Source organism: Nestor notabilis, unplaced genomic scaffold, assembly GCF_000696875.1.
Source record: "Nestor notabilis isolate BGI_N333 unplaced genomic scaffold, ASM69687v1 scaffold1817, whole genome shotgun sequence".
NCBI lineage: Eukaryota > Metazoa > Chordata > Aves > Psittaciformes > Psittacidae > Nestor > Nestor notabilis.
In genome coordinates, this window is record NW_009936727.1 from 12,134 (window position 1) to 32,853 (window position 20,720).

Genomic DNA, 20,720 nt, shown 5'->3' on the forward strand with positions numbered 1-20,720 from the left:
CTGTCCCATTGTGGTTCTTTTCTAAAGGCAAGCACAGAGAATGTGAAGCAAGTGTAAGAGCCAACCATTTTCCTTGTTTGAGAACAGATGGTTTATGGAGCAAGAGTTTCTCATGATGGACAAATAAAGGAGCACAATGCATGTGCTTATTGTTGTCTGTCTCCTTGCTGACAGACATAGTTGAAATGGAAAATCATAGTAATAAGCAGTTCAATGCCTTTCCAGGAGAGGCTGACTGTGAAAAGAGCTTTCATGAGAGGAGCCACAGTTCTCAAATGGAGCATGTTTTATCCAGTATCAATTTCTAGTTTAAAGCAGGAGTGTCCCCTACCTCAGATTCCAGTGGCAAAGGAGGGAAGTCTGAATGGGAGGTAGGTAAGGTGATGCTGCCTCTGCCCTGCTTGCAGTCCCAGAGAGGCTCAGGTCTAACACAGCAGCTATTTAGAGCCCTTTCACCTACCTGCAACCCAGAGCTTGCATTACTCATTCCCTGAGCTTCTCCCACTGCCCTCTCACATTTATGTGAGAGAAAAGAGTTCTTACGGCCCTTTTACTTTGTATTCACAAAACTTTAATGCAGCCTAGAGTCATACAAAGTGCTGATAGGATATAATTATGGAGCAGTCTGAATATTGCCCAGTTTTTAGAAACTGCACACTTGCCCTGAAATTAATGCACAATTAAGTTTGCAATTATTTCCTGCCTTTTGGCTCCATGGATCACTGGCTGTCATTGTGTGCTGGTTCCCTGCAAAGCAGCTCAGTAGAGACTTTCCAAAGCACAAAAATAGGGCTATGAAATCACACCATGAAGCATTCAGTTCATGGGATACTACAAGCAGGGGGTTTTCTCATCTCTCAGTCACCACCAGTTGAAGTGGGCACTTGGTGGTGTCCCTTTAACTGATGTTCCCTTTGCAGTCAGATTGGCTGTATTGCAACGTGACAGTTGCAGTATCCATTGCAAAAGAGCATCTCCTTCACTTTGAGAAGCTTCTCAGTTAAATACGCCGCTGGAAATGTGTTGTACCAATAGTCCAGAGATGCATCTAAATATATATATGTATGTAGGTATACAAATTAAGAAGCCCCTTGAATTATGAACACAGTTTATTCTTGGTGACTCCCCATTTCTGAGTTGGTGGACCTTGGGAAGGGTGTCATCCTGTTTGCTGTTACGGTGATGCATTTCTTATACGATACTTTTCTCTCTGCTAGATCCTCTAGCTACAATGCCCTGGTAAAAGATGTACATATCATCCTGTGTTGTGGAAATATTTGTATCCATTTTTAATTGCCCTTTAAATTGCAGGTATGGCATGAACTGTCTCATCCAGTTTGAAGATTTTGCCAATGCTAACGCTTTTCGTCTCCTCAGTAAATACCGCAACAGATACTGTGTGTTCAATGATGATATCCAGGGTAAGTACTGTTTGGAAAATGCAGATTTAACCTTCACCTTGTGATTAAGATCACAAGGCTGTTTATTTTACAATACTCAGATGTGTGATAAAATACAGAGTTTACACATAAGCATTTAAAAACACGAACACTAGCACAGCAGGCCAAGTTGAAAAGTGACTCCCCATTGTTTATAGGAATGTAGCTGTTCATTGCAAAAGTGTTGGTCAAGGGAGAAAATGGATCGTGTGCTTTAGATTATTAAGGTAATTTAGAAAGGCCATTAATTTTCTGTAATTTAGCTAAAACAATGGTGGGGGTTTAACAGTTACACAAGGCTTTCAGTCTCCATGAGCCAGGTGGGCATTAGCTGACCTTGGCATTGTCCTTCTGTTGTTACCCTCCTTATTACATGCACAAATGAGGTTAAACCAGCTTTTTTCCTCTTCATAGATGCTAACTCCAGAGTAATCTGAGAACAGGTGTGTTCTCCTCTGGAGTGGTTAACATAACTCTTGTAGTGCCAAAGAGAAATGACAGCAGCCAAGGTAGGGCTGTAGCCAGCCTGTCTCCCAGGCCCTGGGAGGCTCAGCAGGCACAGAGGGATGGATGCAACCTGCATATTGGTGGCACCCTGGTCTGGTGATGACTTTGTTTTAAACCCCTGGAAAGGCTGTTTGCACATCCAACAGGGACAGATCTTCCCAAGTGATTATAAATAACCAGTTCTCCTCTGAGTCCCTTCATCTTTCCTTAGTCCTGCTTGCAACAAGCAGAATTTCCAAGGTTTGTTTTTTCACTATTTGCAGTCAGTTGGACTTATCCTCACTTGTACTAGAAAGAGACTGAAAGAAATACCAGTGTCATTTTTTCACACAGTGCTGGTTCTTTTCTGAGCACTATGGCTATTACCCATCTATTGCTACCCATGTGGCAGTATTTGGCAGTGTGTGTAACAGCTTGTTCATACCTCTCATGACACAAGAATGAGTAAGACCCTGGTGTGTGGGAATGTGGTTGGTGTAATGGGATGCATGGTCCTGCTCAAAGGTACCAGGCGATATGGCAGATCTGTGGGCCTCTATATAGGTTTTCTTTAGGAACTAGAGTGAACTGGAAAGGTTTCTTAGTGAATTGGAATGGTTTCTTCAATTGACACAAGAAAAAGAGGATATTAAAGCAAAACTGAAGATTCTGTTTGGGAAACAAGAGACTGTATTTTTTATAGTTTCTTTTTGGCTGTAGGTCATGGCTGAATGCCTCAAACAGTTCCTGGAAATGAATCCCCTGGAGGGGTAAACCACATCCAAGAGGATGCTGTAAAACAGCATCGCCATAAAGTGGACCTCGCCTTCTCCCATTAGATATGTGTCATAGTGCATGGGAGATGTCAAGTCCCCTGGAAGTTCTCTGGAGTCCCACCTGTTAAAACAGTAGGATTTTACCTCTTACTAGTGAAACTCCCTTATATTCTCAAATAAGGCATCTAGCTGGCACTGGTTTCACAGTAGTAGGTAAGGAAAGAAATCCTGCTGATCTTTTGCACAGACAAGCAATAGTTTAAGGGAAACAAGCCACTGTTTGAAGGCTTGCTTTATGTAGCTGTCATAAAGAAAAGGGGATTCCAAGTGAGGGTTGTAGTCAGGAATGTGTTTTGAGGACCTTTGGGAAGCTGAACTAACTTGGATCTCCTCAGTTAATTCTGTCTTGGAGAACATGTCAGAGATAATGGAGCTGAGACTGGGGTGAGTAGCCTGATCCCCAGATGATACAAGAAAGGTAGGAAGTGCCATTTTCTCACTTACACCCTCCTGTTGTTTGGTTTCACCTCAGGCTCTCTCTTTTCTAACATGCTGGCATTTCATGACTTGCCCACTTAAAAAAGTGGGAGAGTTCAATGCAAATTGTGTTCTAAATGATTGATGTGAATTGTGCAAAGCCTCGTTTAAGCAGGCCTGATATGTTTTATCCAAGTCAGGCAGGAAAAGACCTCCTGAAGCCTGATTTATCTCAGCTTCTGAGCTGGCATTTTTTTAAGTATATTGATTTAAAAACACATCTTAGGCACAAACAGTGCAGGTTAGATCAGGCCTGAGCTATACTAAACTTGTTGGTTAGTGGGACTCTGAAGGCAATGAGCCTACACACACACAGATGAGATGTGGGAGGCAAGTATAAATTGCTCCACTTAATCTCTCTTAGGCCTCCCTCTTGCTGCCCCAGGGCCTACACGAACAGAAAGCAGTTTAAAATATTAATGCCAATTTTTTCTTTTGGGTCACACAAATTACTGTATTGCCAAATCCACCCTAACCCCATAGAATTCAGGTGAGTCGGACCCTTTCCAGTTCCAGCCAGCCTGCTGATGCTGAGCGGGATGCCTGCCAGGTACCACAAACAGGGAGAAGGTGATTGCTCTGGTTCTGAAAGCCATTAGCCTGGGAGCTAGCAGGAGCTGGCTCGCAGTGCCCACACGTGGGAGCTTCCCATTAAGGGCTGCTTCTCCTTCCTCCATGGGGTGATGACATCAGTCCTTTCCCAGCTCCATCTGGGTTCATGCAAGGGGCAACAGCTTCGATTTCAGCTCTATGGGAGAAAACTGTTTGTCACTTCTTCCTTTTTCCCAGTAAAGTGCCAGGGTGGGCAGTGAAGCCCATAGGAAATTGGAGGGACATGAGAATGCTTTGGATCCTGCTTTCTCTTCCTGCTGTGTCTTTGCTCCACTTAACTGTGCACAGTGGTAAGCAGCAAGTAGACAACCAGGAAGTCTTACTAAGGTGTCAATTCTTGTGCATCCCTGAGACAGGCATCTCTGGCTTCCTGCTTTATACAAGAAAATACATAAAATCATTGAAGGGGCTAGTTTGCAAGAGACTTCTGGACATCACCCAGCCCTCACTCAAATAAAAGGTAATTTCAAACTTAGATCCAACTTTGACATTAGATCAGGTTCCTCAGAGCCTTGTCCAGCCAAACAGTTTTCATCTACAAGGATATTTGCAGTCTCTTTGTGCTACCTGTTCCAAAGTTGTCTCATCTTTCTTGTGCATTTCTCCCCCTAATATCTAATTGGAATTTCCCTAAATGCAATTTGTGTTCATGCCCCTTATCCCTCTGCTGTGCACAACTGAGAAGAATCTGGCTTCTTTACAAACACTTGGTAAGTAGTTGTAGACAGAAATTAGGTGCCCTTTTAGCTTATTCAAACACAGGTTGCTAAGTCCTCTTTGTACACCCTGGTCATATTCACAGCCCTCCTCTGGACTTGCTGCAGTTTATCAATACATTCCTTGTGCTGAGAGCCCCAAACTGGGGATGCTGGTCTAGAGATGATCTCAAAAGTGCCGAAATAGAAAGAAATTATCCCTTTCCTTGACCTGCTGCCTTAACACAGTCTAGCAGGCTGTTTGCCTTCTGTCCCACAAGGGCATATTGCTGGCTTATCTTCAACTTCTTGTCCACTATTACCCCACACGTCTTCTTCTGTAAAGCTGCAGGACTTTGCATTCGCCTTTGCTGACCTTCATGAGGTTTCCCCAAGCCCATTTCTCCAGCCTGCTGAGATCCCTGAGAATGACAGTCATACCCATCAGTGTATCAAGCACTGTCCCCAGTTGGTAATCATCTGTGAACTTGCTGGGGGTGCATTCTGTCTTGTCATACAGGTTGTTAAAAGAACTTTAATAGTATTGGCCTTGTTGTTCCACTTTGTACCACTGACCACGAGCTTTTGAGCCCAGCAGCCCAGCCTCTTTTTCACCCACTTGATAGTCCACTTGTTCAGTCTGTATCTCTCCAATTTGACTACCAGGATCCTTAGGAGATTACCTCAGAGGCCTTATGCAGGTCAAAACAAGCAAGACCTGCTGCCCTCTCCTTGTCCCCATGGCCAGTTGTCTTATCATAGAAGGCAGCTGAGTTGGTCAGGCGTGATTTGCTTTGGGAGATCCATACTGTTCTCAATCACCTTCAAGTACCTACATGTACCTTCCAGAAGATTTGCTTTGTAATCCCCACATATGGGGGTTAGGCCAACTGAGCTGAAATTCCCTGGATCCTTCTTGTGGCCCTTCTTGAGGATGGGTGTGACATTTGTCTCTTTTCAAGAACTGGGAATCTTCCCAGTTACCAAAACCTTTCAAATGGTGACTTTGTAACGCCATTGCCCACATAACATCCTTACGTGCATCTCATCAAGTCTCATGGGCTTCGTCTGTTGAATAATCCCAGCTAGATAGGCAGGAGTCCATAGAAACACTGTAAATTTGCACACCCAAGGTGTGCTTTGGGACTTTTAGCCTTCAGGAAGGCCCTGAGCAATCTCATCTCATTTTGAAGCTAGCCCCACTTTGAGCAGATACTGGACTAGATGCCCTCGAGGCATCAATTCCAACCTTGTTACTTCAAAGAAAAGTTCATTCTCCTGGTTGATCAGTGTGTTACCCTCCATATTCACATAGCAAACAGGAATTCTTAAGGCACAGATTGCTTACTCAGTACTGAACAGCAGAGGTGGTTCAGCAAGTTCAGTCAGAGAAAAATGAAGGAATCTCTAATGTGCTATTTAAATAATTCTATCTGATCAGGTCATTCAAAAGCCTTCCACAGACGTGGGCAGGGCAGAGAGAAAGCCAACTATGTCCTGGCTCTGGGCATCTTCAGCAGTCTTTTAAAACTAGACCTCATTTAACATTGATAACTTCTCAAAGAATCACCAATCTGAGTGTTTCGGATACATCCATATCCAGTTTGAGATGCTAGGAAAAGACTGGATTTCTAAAATCCCCAACACCTACACTGCAAATGAGACTTCTTCAAGGCAATTCAGAATGGGAAACCCCAAATCACTAGCCACGTTAAAACACTCAGCCTTTTGTATCCCATAGTCCTCCCACAGCTAAACTACAGGTCATCACTTCGCAGACCTCTCCAAGACTTCCCAGCATTAGAGCAGTGACTCCTCATTGTTGTTGGATCTGTGACTGCTGACGAGCCCCAAAATATCTCTTGACCCACCAACCACCTTTCCTCATTATCCCAGCAGATAACCTTTCCATAACCTTCCCAGGACACTTCAGGAAGCACTGAACACTGCTCCCAGACCTCAGCTGAGACTGGGAACAAGCTGACTCCAGCGCCAGAGATCTGGGCCAGTTAGAAATCAATCATGTGCAAACGTGGCCTATTTTTCAGGCACGTTTCCATGTGGTGTGAGAAGCAGGCGAAGCGAGTCGTTGGCTCGGCATTAACTAATTGCAGCAGATTAAAATGGTACAGCATCTTCCTTTGTTGTTTCAGCTGGCGTGGAAAACGCAGCAGTAATTGTCACAGGAAACTAAGGAGGAGGGGAGCACAATAGGAAGGGAGTGCTGGATGATACGGTGCTGCAGGACAAAGCAGGCTGTGTCCTGCCAGGCAGCTCCTGAGCAGCACGCTTTCCCTGGGGGATTTACCCAACCTAAAGGGAGACATGGAGATGTTCTCAGTCCTGTAGGGTTTCACCATTACCAGGCCCCCTCCAACCTGCTCTACTCTGCATTTTCCCGTGGTGCTATAACATTAACTTTAGATGTGTTATCCCCAGAGACATTTAAGGCCAGGCTGGATGTGGTTCTGGGCAACCTGATCTTGTGGAAGGCATCCCAGCTCATTGCAGGGGGGTTGGACTAGGTGACCTTCGAAGGTCCCTTCTAACCCAAACCATTCTATGATATAAGGGCCAGCTCCTAGACCTGTGTCTAAATCACACACTGACTGCTAAGCAAGTCAGAAGAGTTTGGACTCCTAGGTGTAAAGGGGCCTCAGTTTCTTGGGCTTAGTTGTGGAAGGCTCTAAAGAGCTGGCCTGTATCTTCTGTCATTTCAGGGACTGTAACATTTGCTTTCCTTTCCTCTCTGATGTCACTGCAAACTCCTTTGCAGTAAAGAACAGCATACATCACCTCTGCATTAAGCTGTCTGTGATCTTTAAGTCCAGGCTGCTGGCCACCGCTGCGATGTATGTTTCAGGCACTGCACTGTATAGCTTTGCATTGGAAGAATTAAAACCAGACACCTAGAGGTGACCTACATTAGGCATCTACTTTCAGAGGAGCTCTGCATCTCCACTGTCAGTCACCTCTTCACCATACCACTGCCTCTTCTGGGTCACCAATGTCCCTAAAGCTGTTAGTGTAGAAAGCGAGTTCCTTCCCTGAGCTCTTTGCCTTTTACTGCTCTTCTCATTGACATGCTCCACAGCATTTCTAGGTTTATTTCCTTCACGTTTTACAGAGGCCCTTTGGGGAAGGGCTGACACTAGCCCGCAGCCATGAAGGTGAAGACCTCAAGCTGCAAACACTTCAGCAGCTCTTTGTTACAGCTTTGTTGGGTTTGACTTTTGATTATGTATTTGGAATGGAGCTGGACAAGCTCCACTCTGCTTTCCAGTAACAGGCAGAACTGCTGCAGGGAGTTAATGTGAACCAGAATTTGGAAAAGCCCTGTGCTTCCTCTGCACCCATAAATTTAGATGCATTTTCTTGGCTGCCCTTCACTGGAGCTGTTAAACTTGTGTTTGCTGTTCCCTGGGCCCTCATCTTGGCATGGTTTTGATGAGGCGAAGTGTAAGCAGACGGGACAAGGGTGAAAAATACAAGAATTTGGCTATCTCTTCCACCAGTGGGCTGTGGGGAAGGGGAACCACCCGCACGGGTGCTGTGTGAAGGAGCAGACAGTGGTGTGGCTGCGCGCTCCCATCACTGCTGTCAGAGGGATGTGGTATGGTGCTGATGCTCTGCTCTGCTCAGCAGGTGACAGGGCAGTGCCAGCCCTTAGCACAGGGGGACTCCCCGCTTCCCCCATGTCCCCTGCTTAGCCACAGGATGCTGTCACACTTGGTACACCATCAACATCGATGCTGGGCAGCTCATGCCAGTAACTCCTTGTATGAAGCTGCTCACCCCTCTGTCTGCTCTCCCTGCTCTGAAGGAGGATGAGGTCCCCAGGCATGGGTGCCTCTGGGCTGCAGCCTTTTCCATCCATGCAGCCTCTTGAAGCTGTGTAGCAGATCTTTTCCCCCGGTTTTGCTCCAGTGTAGCTCCACTGACATCTACTGGGGATTGTTCCGACACTGGTGCAAGTGGAACATCAACCTCGGAGGGGTTTTCCCTAATGTTTTACAGTATTCTGAGTGTCAGATTGATTTATGGCCGTTTTTCTGAGTGTGCCTTGGTTTTAAATGCCTCTTCTTTGCTGGCCCTGTTGCTCTGGACTCCTCAGAGAAGCTCCTGAGGTCTGCTTGCTGTTTTGTGGTATTATATTAAGCATTCACTTTGAGTCTTAGACAGATGAGATATTGCGAGCACTTTCGTTTCTTCTCTCTGTGTTCCTTCATATCTCACCTCAGATGCAGACCAGCCGAGCTGGCTCTTGCTAATTACTTAGGGAAGTAGTTATCTGCAGTAGCAGCACTCAGTCTCTTTGGAAAACAGACCAACGTGTTGAAGGGTGGTGGGTTTTTTCTTGCCACAACTTGTGGTGAAGGGTTCCCCACCCCAGGCTCATGCTGTGGTCTTTCCAGAGCTGAAGCACAATGATTAGGCAGTTCCTTACACAAACCAGCTGTGAACTCTCCTCCAAGGAGATGCTCTGCTGTTCCAGCCTCAGAAATTGTAGTTATCAAAGACAAATACTGAGCTGCGGCCAGGGTACAGTAACTTTGATACTTGAGTAATGGGGGTGAGATGCAGTTTGGGAGACGTGGAGGGATTAGAAACACATTGGAGAGAGAGGAGGAGGCTCAGGAATGACAGAGCGGGTCAGAGTCCTGCTGTTAGTCAGAGCTGCAGTGCAAGTGCAGGGGGATGAGTAACGGCACACCCAGTCCCACGGGTCCCCACTCTGCACATGCACGCTGCCCTGCAGATGAATCTGTGCACCCTTCCTTTCCATACACCCCACTTCTCCAATTCCTGCTAATAACATCATTAAGGAGACCTCAAGTCCCTCTGCTTAATGTCCCACGAGCTTTTTCCTTTTAAATGGGTTTGCATTTGTCCTGTCAGGCTCCTTGACAATCACAGGGTATAAAGCAATTTTGCCTGGGTCAGGACCAAGGGAAACAAGATACTTCTCCAGTTACATTGCTCTCTTTTCAATACTTTCCAGACATCTATTACTGCTAATGGTGTGACCCAACACTTGCACTGTCACGCTGTAATTGTTCCACTTGGGTATTTTTTCCTCAGATCCATTCCCTACTCCCACACACATGGGGATTTGGGGATTTCTGTGCAAAGTAAGCCTGGGAGATAGCATGTGAGCACACAAGTGTATGTGGAGGGGTTCATATTCTATTGCAGCTCACAAGCTTGGCGCTGCTGACAACAGAGGAACCCCGCTTGTTTGCAGTTCAGACTGCCAGGGTGGGATCCCTCCCTCCACAGTTTAGATGTCTGCAGTAGAACTGTCTACATGTATTCCAGTTATCCCATCTCTCTTAAAGAAATGGTGGTAGTCACACTTTTAGGGTATATTTCATGTGATCCAGTCTAGGTGTCTGCTTTATCATGAGCAGGGTCATACATGTTTGTTCAGAGGAATCCCATCCTTAGCATCTGGCATGGCAGCAAGCCTGCAGTCCTGCTGATTATAAACTGTCTGAAATACAGAGAATGAACGTGGACTAGCTGTGTGAAACCCATAAAAAGGAAAATCTAAACCCAAGGCAATTATCTGGTGTTTCTTTAAGTTCCTTGGATATTCATTATCTTCCTCTCTAATTTTCCTAGTCTGACAGCATGGCATTTTGCCAGGTAAATACACTACTCTAAATACAGCTTAAACAGGCAGAGATTTAGTGCAGGAGAAGCAAGAGGAAATCCTTCATATACATCCTTCAATTGTCTGAGTTGGCATGTTAACAGTGAAGCAGCGCAGCACTCAGCGGCTGGTTCCCTCCACATCAACTCCCTTCCAAAATGACTCAACTCCAATCATCTGGGTCTGGAAATAACATGATACAAACTGTTCTCTGGGCTAATGAAGGGAATTCATTAACTTCAATCTCAATTCACTTCAAGGCCAGGCTGGACGGGGCTTGGAGCAACTTGGTCTAGTGGAAGGTGTCCCTGCCTGTGGCAGGAGGTTGGAACTGGATGAGCTTTAAGGTCCCTTCCAACCCAAACCAGTCTGGGATTCTATGATTCATCCTCGTTGCTGAAGCAGGTGTCTAAGGTGATTTACTGCAAGCAAGAAGCTTACAAAGCCTCCAAAACATTAGTCTAGTCCATTTTGTGTTTTAGACGGGTGTTTGCAATGTCCTCATGAGCAAAACATGATGCTGCTGCCATTCTGTACCACTGTGTCTGTGTATGGACACCACCGTGCTGCAGGAATGTGACTGCCACCACCTCTGCTAAACCAGAATCACTCTTTAGTGGCACTAATTATTAATTCTTGGAGAAATGAACTCACCTGAGTTATAAACACAACATATTGGTGAGTTAATGGTACTGATAAACACTTGCAGTCTGGCCTGTAAGGACCACAAAGATGATCCAAGGACTGGGAAGCCATGTGAGGAAAGGCTGAGAGAGCTGGGACTGTTCAGCCTGCAGAAAAGAAGGTTCGGGGAGAACTTATCACCATGTTCCAGTAGTTAAAGGGTGGCTACGAAGAAGATGGAGACTCCATTTTTACAAGGAGTCTCATGGAAAAGGCAAGGGGTGATGGGCACAAGTTACTCCTGGGGACATTCTGGCTGGACACAAGAGCAAAATGTTTCCCAATGAGAACAACCAGCCACTGGAATAATCTCCCAGGGAAGTGATGGATTCCACAATGTTGGACACTGTTAAGATTCAGCTGGACAGGGTGCTGGGACATCTCCTCTAGATCACAATTTGCCAAGAAAGGTTGGACCAGATGGTCCTTAAGGCCCCTTCCAACCTGGTATTCTGCAATTCTATGATGCAGTAAAGTCTTTCTTTGTCAGAGTAGCTTATATAGGTTTCCTGATGAAAATAAGCCATGTCAGTAAAAGTTACTTCTCTGCCAGTATTACTGTGCTCCCACTAGATTTTCTTCTTGCATAGAAATAATGACAAAGTAAATCATTCCCTGATGCTACGATATATCATCAGGTTTCTGCTTTAGCTGTGGCTTTTGCACTAGAGAAAACGAGCAGGTGAAGCTGACTTTCTTCCCTCAGTCCTTGTCAGATGGGGCAGCACCATCTGCTGGTTTCACTGCTCATGGTCATGCTTTGCTCATGAGCTGCTGTTTCCCAGCCCAGCTCCTCACTGATGCCTGGCAGCACCCCAAGCCCTAAGGACCCCGCAGAGGGTCTCACTGAAACACTGGCTGGTTGAAACCCCGATGCGGATTAAATGGGCAGGAAAATGGGAAATGCTGCAAATGTGGTGAAATCAGGTTTATTAGTCTAAAAGGGGTCATTGTCCCTCCCACCCATGCCCACCTACGAGACTTGTTATTTGGGGACTCGCTGATTTCTCACAAAGCTTGTGAAGGTGTGAGTGGACAGACCAGCATCAGAGCTGGGCCACATCCAAACTGATACCCTTTAAAATGCTGAGGAATATTTACAGGTCCCTTCCAACTTGAGATACTCTGTGATAAAACTGCCTCCATCATTCCTAGCTCACCTTTAACCCTTGTATCCAGCTTGTCCAGCTGATGTGAGATACCATCAGTGCCTGAATCCCTATTAGTCTGTGCCTTGCTTGATTCTTCCCACCATGTTCCTTCATCTGGGACAGGAGACTAGATGAACGTTGTATGTGATTGCTGTGGGGTGAGGGCAGGTTTGTTCAGTCCATAGACACGTCCCTCCCTTGATGGATGGAAAGGTGTATGTATCACAGTGGCTGTAACATCAGGTCTCTGCTCTCCATATACTGGATTCTTTCACACTAATCTGGGAACAGCTCATGATCTCAGTGACTCCTTAATGCTTGGCAGTGAGGCATGATGGCTCTGAGTCAGGGAAGTGAAAAAAGAGGTGGTGGTGCAGGGCTGTGAAGGTAAATGAGGAGGATGGTAAATCCGTGATCACAGAGGATTTTGTGACAAGGGTGCCCAACTTCATGCCACCACCTGCTACAGATGTCTCATGAGGCTTTTTACAAGGGCCTATAAGGACAGGACAAGGGGGAATGGCTTTAAACTGACAGAGGGAGATTGAGATTAGACGTTAGGAAGAAGTTCTTCCCTGTGAGGGTGCTGAGGCGCTGGCACAGGGTGCCCAGAGAAGCTGTGGCTGCCCCATCCCTGGCAGTGTTCAAGGGCAGGTTGGACACAGGGGCTTGGAGCAACCTGCTCTAGTGGAAGGTGTCCCTGCCCATGGCAGGGAGTTGGGACTGGATGAGCTTTGAGGTTCCTTCCAACACAAACCATTCTATGATTCTTAGCTGTCACATGTATCTTAAACTCTTGGGAGTTAGATATTAACTTCTTCTGGCATTCTAGAATTCAGTGTCCCTTTGACTCTATATGGAGGGTAATTTGTGTTCTCTTGCCTTGCAGGGGTCTTCTGAAGATCAGTATTTCAGAGTAGGTACAACACTGATCTTTCAGTGACAGGATCTAAGACAATGGATCCTACCACAAGGTTTCTATCAGCGTATCAGTAGGGCAGACAATCCATTTGCTGGGACGTCCATCTCATGGTGTTTCTCTCTTTTCAGGCACTGCGTCTGTTGCAGTCGCTGGCATCTTTGCAGCCTTAAGGATCACAAAGAACAAGCTCTCTGACCACAAGTTTGTTTTCCAGGGAGCTGGAGAGGTAGGAAATGTTCTTAAGTTTGTTCCTAAGTGTGATACAAATTCAAATTTAGAGAGAGAAAAGTCAACCATGAAGCTTCTTGCAAGGCTTCATGGAAACAAAGCACAGAAGCAGACTGTCACTGGCAGGAGTGGGCCCCACACGTGGACCATGCTGCTGCATAGGAGTTGCCAACAATCTTTTAGTGGGGCTTTAAGTTCCTTGGGAAAATCTCTCATGAGGCAGCGTCTGCTGGAACATTAAAGGGGCTGGTTTGAGTCCTCAGGGTTGGTATTTAGGTTAAACCAGAGCCTCTTGAGCAATAGAGTCAAAAGGACTGCAAGCTCAAAGAGCTGTAAGAACATAACCTCACTGTTGGGAGTCAGTCATATTGCTCCCGTGGCAGAAATTAGATAGTGTGTGTGACTTCTTGCACAAAGAGAGAGGGGGAAGAAAAAGTCTCTATAGCCTAGACTGTGGATTAAAGGTGTTGGTCCAGGTCCAGCTCTTACCCACCTGTGGGACTTGGGAAGGTCTGTCCCTCTGTGATACAAAGATTGTTTGTTCTCTTTGTCGTGCCGGTGCTGGTCACCATCTCTGTGGCACAGAGCCCCTCCTGCCCTGTTGGTCCCCACACGGGCAGGAGGGCCAGGCACAGCTGTAGGACCACTAACACACACAGCAAGTCCAGGGCTGCTTCCTCAGCCAGGAAAGGGAGAAGAGGACTTTCCTTTTGGCAGTACTTCAGATGCAGCAATCCCACTTTGCTTTGAGTTCCTCTGTGCTGGCATTGTCACTGTTCGTTTAGTGTTTGCCCCTTTTCCTCCCCTGCAGCAGCTCGTTCAGGTGATGGAGACAGCTCCACTGCTCCAGCCTCACAGGCAGCCTGCTCTGATAGTCAGTTGGGGATCTTTTCATTTATGGCAGCACCTACAAGGCTAAAACCAGCCCCATGCCATGGCACTGTGCAACCACAGAGCAGAGAGCCTCCCTGCTTTGTGCAGTGCTGGGGGAGACCCAACACATCTCTCATTTAAAATATCCCCCCCACCCGGTGATGGTACCCCAGTGAAGTGTTTATATACTGTGTTCCAGGCTGCAACGGGCATAGCTTACCTCCTGCTCATGGCCATGGAAAAGGAAGGAATTCCACGAGAGGATGCCATCAGAAAAATCTGGATGGTGGACTCCAAGGGACTGATTGTCAAGGTAAATTTGTCTCCAGAGCTGAGCTCCACTCCCCTGCCACCTCCTGCAAGATAAGAGAGGCCAGAGCAGGCAGATACCTCGGATCAGACCAGGAGTAAGGGCTGCAGATCTACTGGTGTGAGCAGAGCTGTTCCTGCTTTCAGAGGACTAGGTCCCATGGTGACAGCAGTGGACCAGCAGCACTGGCTGCCCTAAAGGCAGTGCTTTGGGCTGTGTCTCTACAGTAGTAAGGTACACTGCTGGCCACAGTCTCAAGCAGTGTTGGAAGTCTTGCATGTCATATGGCGTATTACAACAGCAACATTGTGCCCTGCTTGGTGATCTCAGCTACTCTGCACTCCCTGGGTCCTCAGGGCCTCTTCCCTTGTCCCTCCTCAGACTTGAGGAGGTTCAGCTACATATACACTTTCTCTGCCCTGGCAGCAGATCCTTCCTCCACACCAATGTATTTTGGAGGGTGAGAGGAACAGAGACCAGCCCCGTGTGACATAACACCAGCAGCTCAGTGCCTGACTGGCTGATGCTGAGGTCCTGCTCTGTGGGATCTGGTTCAGGTAGAGAGCCAAGAGATGAAATGAAGTGATGAGTTACTGTGTTGTGTCTCCACCTTTTGCCAACAGACCAAAGTTTGACTCCTCCTTTTTCCTCACAGGGCAGGAGCCACCTGAACCATGAGAAAGAAATGTTTGCTCAGGACCACCCCAGTGTGAACACACTGGAAGAGGTTGTGCAGAAAGTGAAGCCTACAGCAATTATAGGTGGAGTTCCCTTAGCAGGACCTCTTCACATCACTTCAGTTCTTAGGAGAGTTTCTGTCTTTCTTCCAGGGTCTCCTTTTGTTCTCCCAGTTGAGATAAAATGAGCTTCTTTTGCCCCTATTTTACCAGTTGAGCTCTACGCATCCTTTCCCCTTCAACCACAGGGTACAGGGTTCCTCTCTTTCAGAGCTGTAGGAGCCCTCCCAAGGTTTAGAGGGATGTAGAGGGAGGTACTGGGGGTGGCAGGACCTGGGGCTCTCAGCAGCACACATGGCTCTGGCAGGTTGGGCCAGATGATGATAACAGGAAGCTCAGGCAGGTCTTTGGGGGCAAAGTGCTACAGCCAGACTGGCCTAAACACTGATGTCAGCTCTGCCCAGATGAGCAGGAGGCTTTATTTTGAGACAGGCTTTTAATCTGAGAAAGAAACATTCACACCTTCATCTCGAGAGGTGGATCCTGTTCCCTCTCACAGTTCGTTTGCCAGCAGAGGCATTCAAGAGGGATCAGCCCAATGTGCTGAAGTCAGACAGTCAGAAAGCACTGTCTCACTCTGCTCTGTTGTTCTAGGTGCTGCAGCCGTTGCAGGAGCCTTCACTGAGAAGCTGCTGAAGGACATGGCAGCCTTCAATGAGAGGCCCATTGTGTTTGCCCTGAGCAACCCCACCAGCAAAGCAGAGTGCACAGCAGAGCAGTGCTACCGCCTCACCGAGGTACTGGAGCTCAGCGTGCTGCGAGAGGCCAGGACAGTGGTGCATGGTGGGCACTGACAGGGGGATAAGGTGAAATAAGAGAGGTTCAAGCTGGTCATGAAGAACAACTTTCACATTGTGGGGGCAGTCAGGAGGTGGAACAGGGGCCCAGATTGCTCGTGTGGGCTCTTTCTTTGCAAGTTTCTAAGACCAGGCTGGATAAAGCCCATGAGCAACCTGGTCTGATTTCACAGCTCACCTTGCTGTGAGCAGGAGTTTGGGTCCTCACCAGCCTGAAGTACTTTGTGATCCTCTAAAGAAGGTGCTTGCCTCCTTCACCCATAGCTGGATGTCCCATCCTCCTAGGTTATCGTCCCCTCTGTTTTGTCACCATGTGCAACTACGTGAAAGTGGGGTTTCATCCCCCAACTTGGAACCATTGTCACTGAAGAATTATTGTCATGTGGATTGAGCTGGTGTGAGAAAGGGTGCCTTGTCTCACTGTCTCCTTTGCCCTCCCCACCACCTGCTGCTGGCTGGAGCAATCACACAGCTCCCACATGAGTCTCTCTTCATACTCCATAGATGAAGAAGAGAGAGTCTTCCTCAGCCAATTCAAAGCTCTTGTAGCTGGACAGTGTGAACACACACTCAGTGCTCAGTAGCCCTGACCATGGCCCTGCCTGTGGCTCTGAGGACCAGAAGTGTCAACTGGAGATGGCTCTCACTGACTGGCTGGAGACTTGTCACTTGGTCACCAGATCCCTGTGAGCAGCAGACATGTAAGACTTCTCTTCTGAATTTGGATGCCTCTTTTTCTGTCTTTCATCAGGGACGGGGGATATTTGCAAGTGGGAGTCCATTCTCCAAGGTGACCCTGCCCAATGGACAGACCTTCTTCCCTGGCCAAGGAAACAACGCCTATGTCTTCCCAGGAGTGGCACTGGGAGTCACTGCCTGCGGCATCCGGCACATCTCTGACGAGATCTTCCTCATCACAGCAGAGGTTTGCAACTGGCGTTAACTCATGTTTCTAAAAGATGATAAGAGGCACAGGCACCTCCTTCAGGTGTTCTCAAGAGCCTGGCCTGGGGCAGTGTGTGAGTGGAAGTGGTGCAGCCTCAGCAAAAAGCTGCAGCATTTCCCAGTCTCAGAGAGAGCTCACACTTCCATTGCATGTACAGAGCTGCAGGAGCCAGGAGCTTCTCCTCGTTGTCCACAAGGGCTGCCCCAGCAAGGATTTCCACCATCCTGGCTCTGGTTTTAAGTCTGATGAAGCTTATACACGTGTATCTTGAATAGCTCAGCAGTTCCCACACAGAACTAGTCCCAGGTCTGCCACTGCTGAGGTTTCACCCACATATCACGTAAGACTAGGGACTCTAGTGGTAGGACAAGGGGTAATGGCTTTAAACTTAAACAGGGGAACTTTAGGTTAGATCTAAGGAAGAAGTTCTTCACAGTGAGGGTGGTGAGGCACTGGAATGGGTTGCCCAAGGAAGTTGTGAATGCTCCAACCCTGGCAGTGCTCAAGGCCAGGCTGGACAGAGCCTTGGGCGACATAGTTTAGTGTGTGGTGTCCCTGCTCATGGCAGGGGGGTTGGAACTAGATGATCTTAAGATCCTTTCCAACCCTAACTGTTCTGTGATTCTATGATGAGTGAATGTGGTACGTGCTTGAGAGCATGTCTGTAAGCTGCCTTTCTCTTCTTTCCAGTCTATTGCTGCCGAGGTGACAGAGCAGAATCTTGCAGAAGGAAGACTCTATCCCCCCTTGGACACCATCAGAGAGGTGTCTCTCAAAATCGCTGTGAAAGTGGGTATTTCCACTTCTATTTCCACTTTCCGTGGTAGGAATTGCCCTGGCATCATTTTTGCTTTGTGGGGTTTTAATTCAACTTATTCTACAGTCTAAAGCAATGGTTCTCAGGAATCCTTCCAGCCAGAATTGCTGCTTTGATTTCTCCCATCATTAAATGTTAAAAATACCTCGTGACTCCGGGTGCCTCACAGCTCACAAAGCTCTGCTTTATTGCTTGGGCACATGAGTGCTCAGCACCACAAAAAAGTCAGCTTTAGGGTGAAACATGACTCAAATTGCCAAGATTTTAGGTTCCAAATTGCTCCTTTGCACTGTATTTGATGGGGCCAAGAACCTAAGTACTGTTCCACATCTGGGCTTGTTGTCTAATTGCAGGACTGGTGCCCTGTATGCATCAAATTTGTCATTCCCATTCAGGGAACACCCACTGAGAATCATATTGGTCTGATGGGAGTTCCTGATGGATACACGGTGTAGCAGAGGAGCTTAAGGGTGCGAGTGGAGGTGGTTAAAGGGCTGCTCTCCTTTAACTGCCCACTCCAACCATCTTGCCAGGGCAGGGGTGTGCATTTCGAAGCAGGCAGCTCGTATTCCCTCACCCACGGGATGAAGTGGAGCTGACTCAGGGAATTGCACAAAGAAAAAGACAAAAAAAGACACAATTTTGGGGAGAGGAAAGAGGGAAAATGCAGCCGGGGCCAAACTGCAGCTGGTTTCGAGTTCATAATGTGCCAACATTGCTTCATCAGCTCATTTTGCTTCTCTCTCTGCAGATTGTGGACTGGGCCTACAAGCATGGTCTTGCTTCTTGGTACCCGGAGCCAGCAGACAAGGAAGCCTTTGTGAAACAGCTCGTGTACAGTCCTGAATACGATTCCTTTGTGGGGGATGAGTACAGGTGGCCCCCCGCAGCCATGCAGACACAAGACATCTAAGCTTTTGTGATAACTCTTGTCTCATTTTTGCCATCAGTTCTCATGGTTCATATCATTGTTGATACAAATGCACCTCCAGGCTTGCAGAATGATAAAAGTAAATGAATCCAAGTAGGGTTTTTTACTTACTGCTGGTTTTTTCTCTCTGGCAGCATGAGTAGGGAATAAACCAGAGTCCAAGTCAGTGCTCCAAGGAGGGACTATGGCTGCAGCCCGTGCCAGTCAATCAGCACTGCATCTGCTTGCTTAATATACTGCCCAGCTCCCAGCTCAGCTGCCTTGGGAAAAGCTACCTTGGCCACCACAGAAGCAAAGAGTCCCATTCCTAGTGGAAACTCGGAGCCCCACTTCCATGGTGGGAGCTGTATGTGTGATCATCCCTCACACACACAGCCATGCTTTGCCTGTGGCTCTCTGGATGTGATGGGAAGTGTGTGCATTGCCCTGGGAGAGCTGCACACACTTGGGCATTGCTGCCCTTTCCTGCTTTGAAAGTCCCCAGTGTTTGGGGAGTCTCACCCAAGCCACACTGTTGCATGGGCCACGCAGCCTGGTGCTGTCCTGTGCCCTTGGAAACAAACCCCAAACCTCCCTCATCCCCATGGAGACAACAGACTCCCTCCCCTCTGCAGTGCAGGCTGCTCTCCAAGGGAACAGCAGCTAAGGGATGCATCAGGGAAGCCGAGCTGGGGACCAGAGCATCCCCAAGCCCATCCAGAGCTGCCCCATCACTGCATCTCCTGCTGGGCACTGCTAAGGAAGCACTGCCACCAACCAGTGGCCCTCCTGGAGCCTCTCTGTGTCACAGGGTCCCAGGGAGGCCCCCCGTAGCCCACCACATACCTCCCCAGTGGGATGATGGTGTTCCTGATCATAACTGGGAATGAACAGAGGGGCTTGCTCACAGCTCTTCCCTTCCTGGTTCTCACCACTCACACACAGCAAGGCCAAGGCTGGTTACGAGTCCTCATTTAGCATCTTTAAGTGGCTTCTAACACGAGGAAATACACCTCATCCCATTGGGGATGGGCCACGGCTTCCCCAGTGTCCATGTGCTTGTAATTCCAGCACCCCATAGCTGAAGATGGAGGTGAACATCCTAAAGCTGCTGGAGGACATCGAGTCCTTCCCACATGGAGGGGAGTCCTCCTCCCATGGAGCTGGGAAGGACGGGGAAGGTTGAAGAGAGCACAGCTAGTTCCCTACGTGCCTTTTCTGGGAAGGAAAGCTATACCCACCATGGCAGCTTCCTTGCCAAGGCTGGAGCCGTGTTCCAAACGTGTAGGATCCCAAGTGAACCACTGGAGGGCTGTAGAGCACTTCTAGCGGTGGCTTTGCCGAGCTGAGCAGGTCCTGCCAGTCGTGCATCCAGATTTAACAGGGATTTAAGCAGTGGTAATGAGTGTTTTTTCCTTGTCCAGTCTTGTAGGAGGAGAATCTCCTGCAGAGGAATTCCTTACTAAAAGCAGAAACCGCTGTGTGGCTGCTCTACGAGACACATTAACTAGTAAAGGAGAGTAAATCAGTGTAGGAAAAACACAAGTTAAATACTGGGGGACTTTCAGCTGCTGTCTGTGGCTTGTTTTCCAATTTAAAGCAAGGATAGTTATAGCAGATGAGTTTGGGTTCCTCTTTTTGCCCCCTCTTTTTCTCTCAGCAGCACAAGTCCTCTATTCCTAAGTTGTTCTTTTTCTCTTCCTTTGAAAAATTAGTTTATTCAAAACCAGTGATAAAAATAGCACAAATACAAGAAAAATCTATCAATATATGTAATAATATGGCAATATTAATAACTATCTCAAGCTCAGACAGGATCACTATGGCACCCTAACATGATGCTAAGCCTAGCAGTTGACTGGTACCCGAATTACTTCTGCCAGAAAAAACCCTTCACTTCTCTTTGCCTACTCACTCATGTCTTATTTAACTAAATTGCATCTTATTTATAATCCCAGATGGTCTGCATTAGTCAGGTGGCATTTGTCCCGTAGTAAACAGCATCCAGGAGCCAGTGTGTGGCTTTGACAACGCTGAACAATACAGTAAAACTAAATGAAGTCAGGGCCGTGCTCCTCATAGAATCATAGAATCCCAAAGTGATCTGGGTTGGAAGGGACCTTAAAGCTCATCCGGTTCCAACC

General features: G+C 47.5%; 1 protein-coding gene across 1 annotated transcript in view; it reads left to right on the forward strand.

Annotated features, from left to right (window-relative positions):
* The window catches only part of LOC104408758 (NADP-dependent malic enzyme, mitochondrial-like), a gene marked incomplete at its 5' end in the record, with an annotated part of 30,674 nt that extends 11,984 nt beyond the window's left edge, over positions 1–18,690 (forward strand). Inside the window, 8 exons of the mRNA XM_010018464.1 lie at positions 1,312–1,421; positions 13,087–13,184; positions 14,259–14,372; positions 15,025–15,130; positions 15,701–15,843; positions 16,655–16,828; positions 17,540–17,638; positions 18,418–18,690. Of these exons, the coding sequence (XP_010016766.1) occupies positions 1,312–1,421; positions 13,087–13,184; positions 14,259–14,372; positions 15,025–15,130; positions 15,701–15,843; positions 16,655–16,828; positions 17,540–17,638; positions 18,418–18,579 (1,006 nt within the window). The remainder of the gene's footprint in view (positions 1–1,311; positions 1,422–13,086; positions 13,185–14,258; positions 14,373–15,024; positions 15,131–15,700; positions 15,844–16,654; positions 16,829–17,539; positions 17,639–18,417) is intronic.
* Between the last annotated feature and the right edge of the window lie 2,030 nt (positions 18,691–20,720).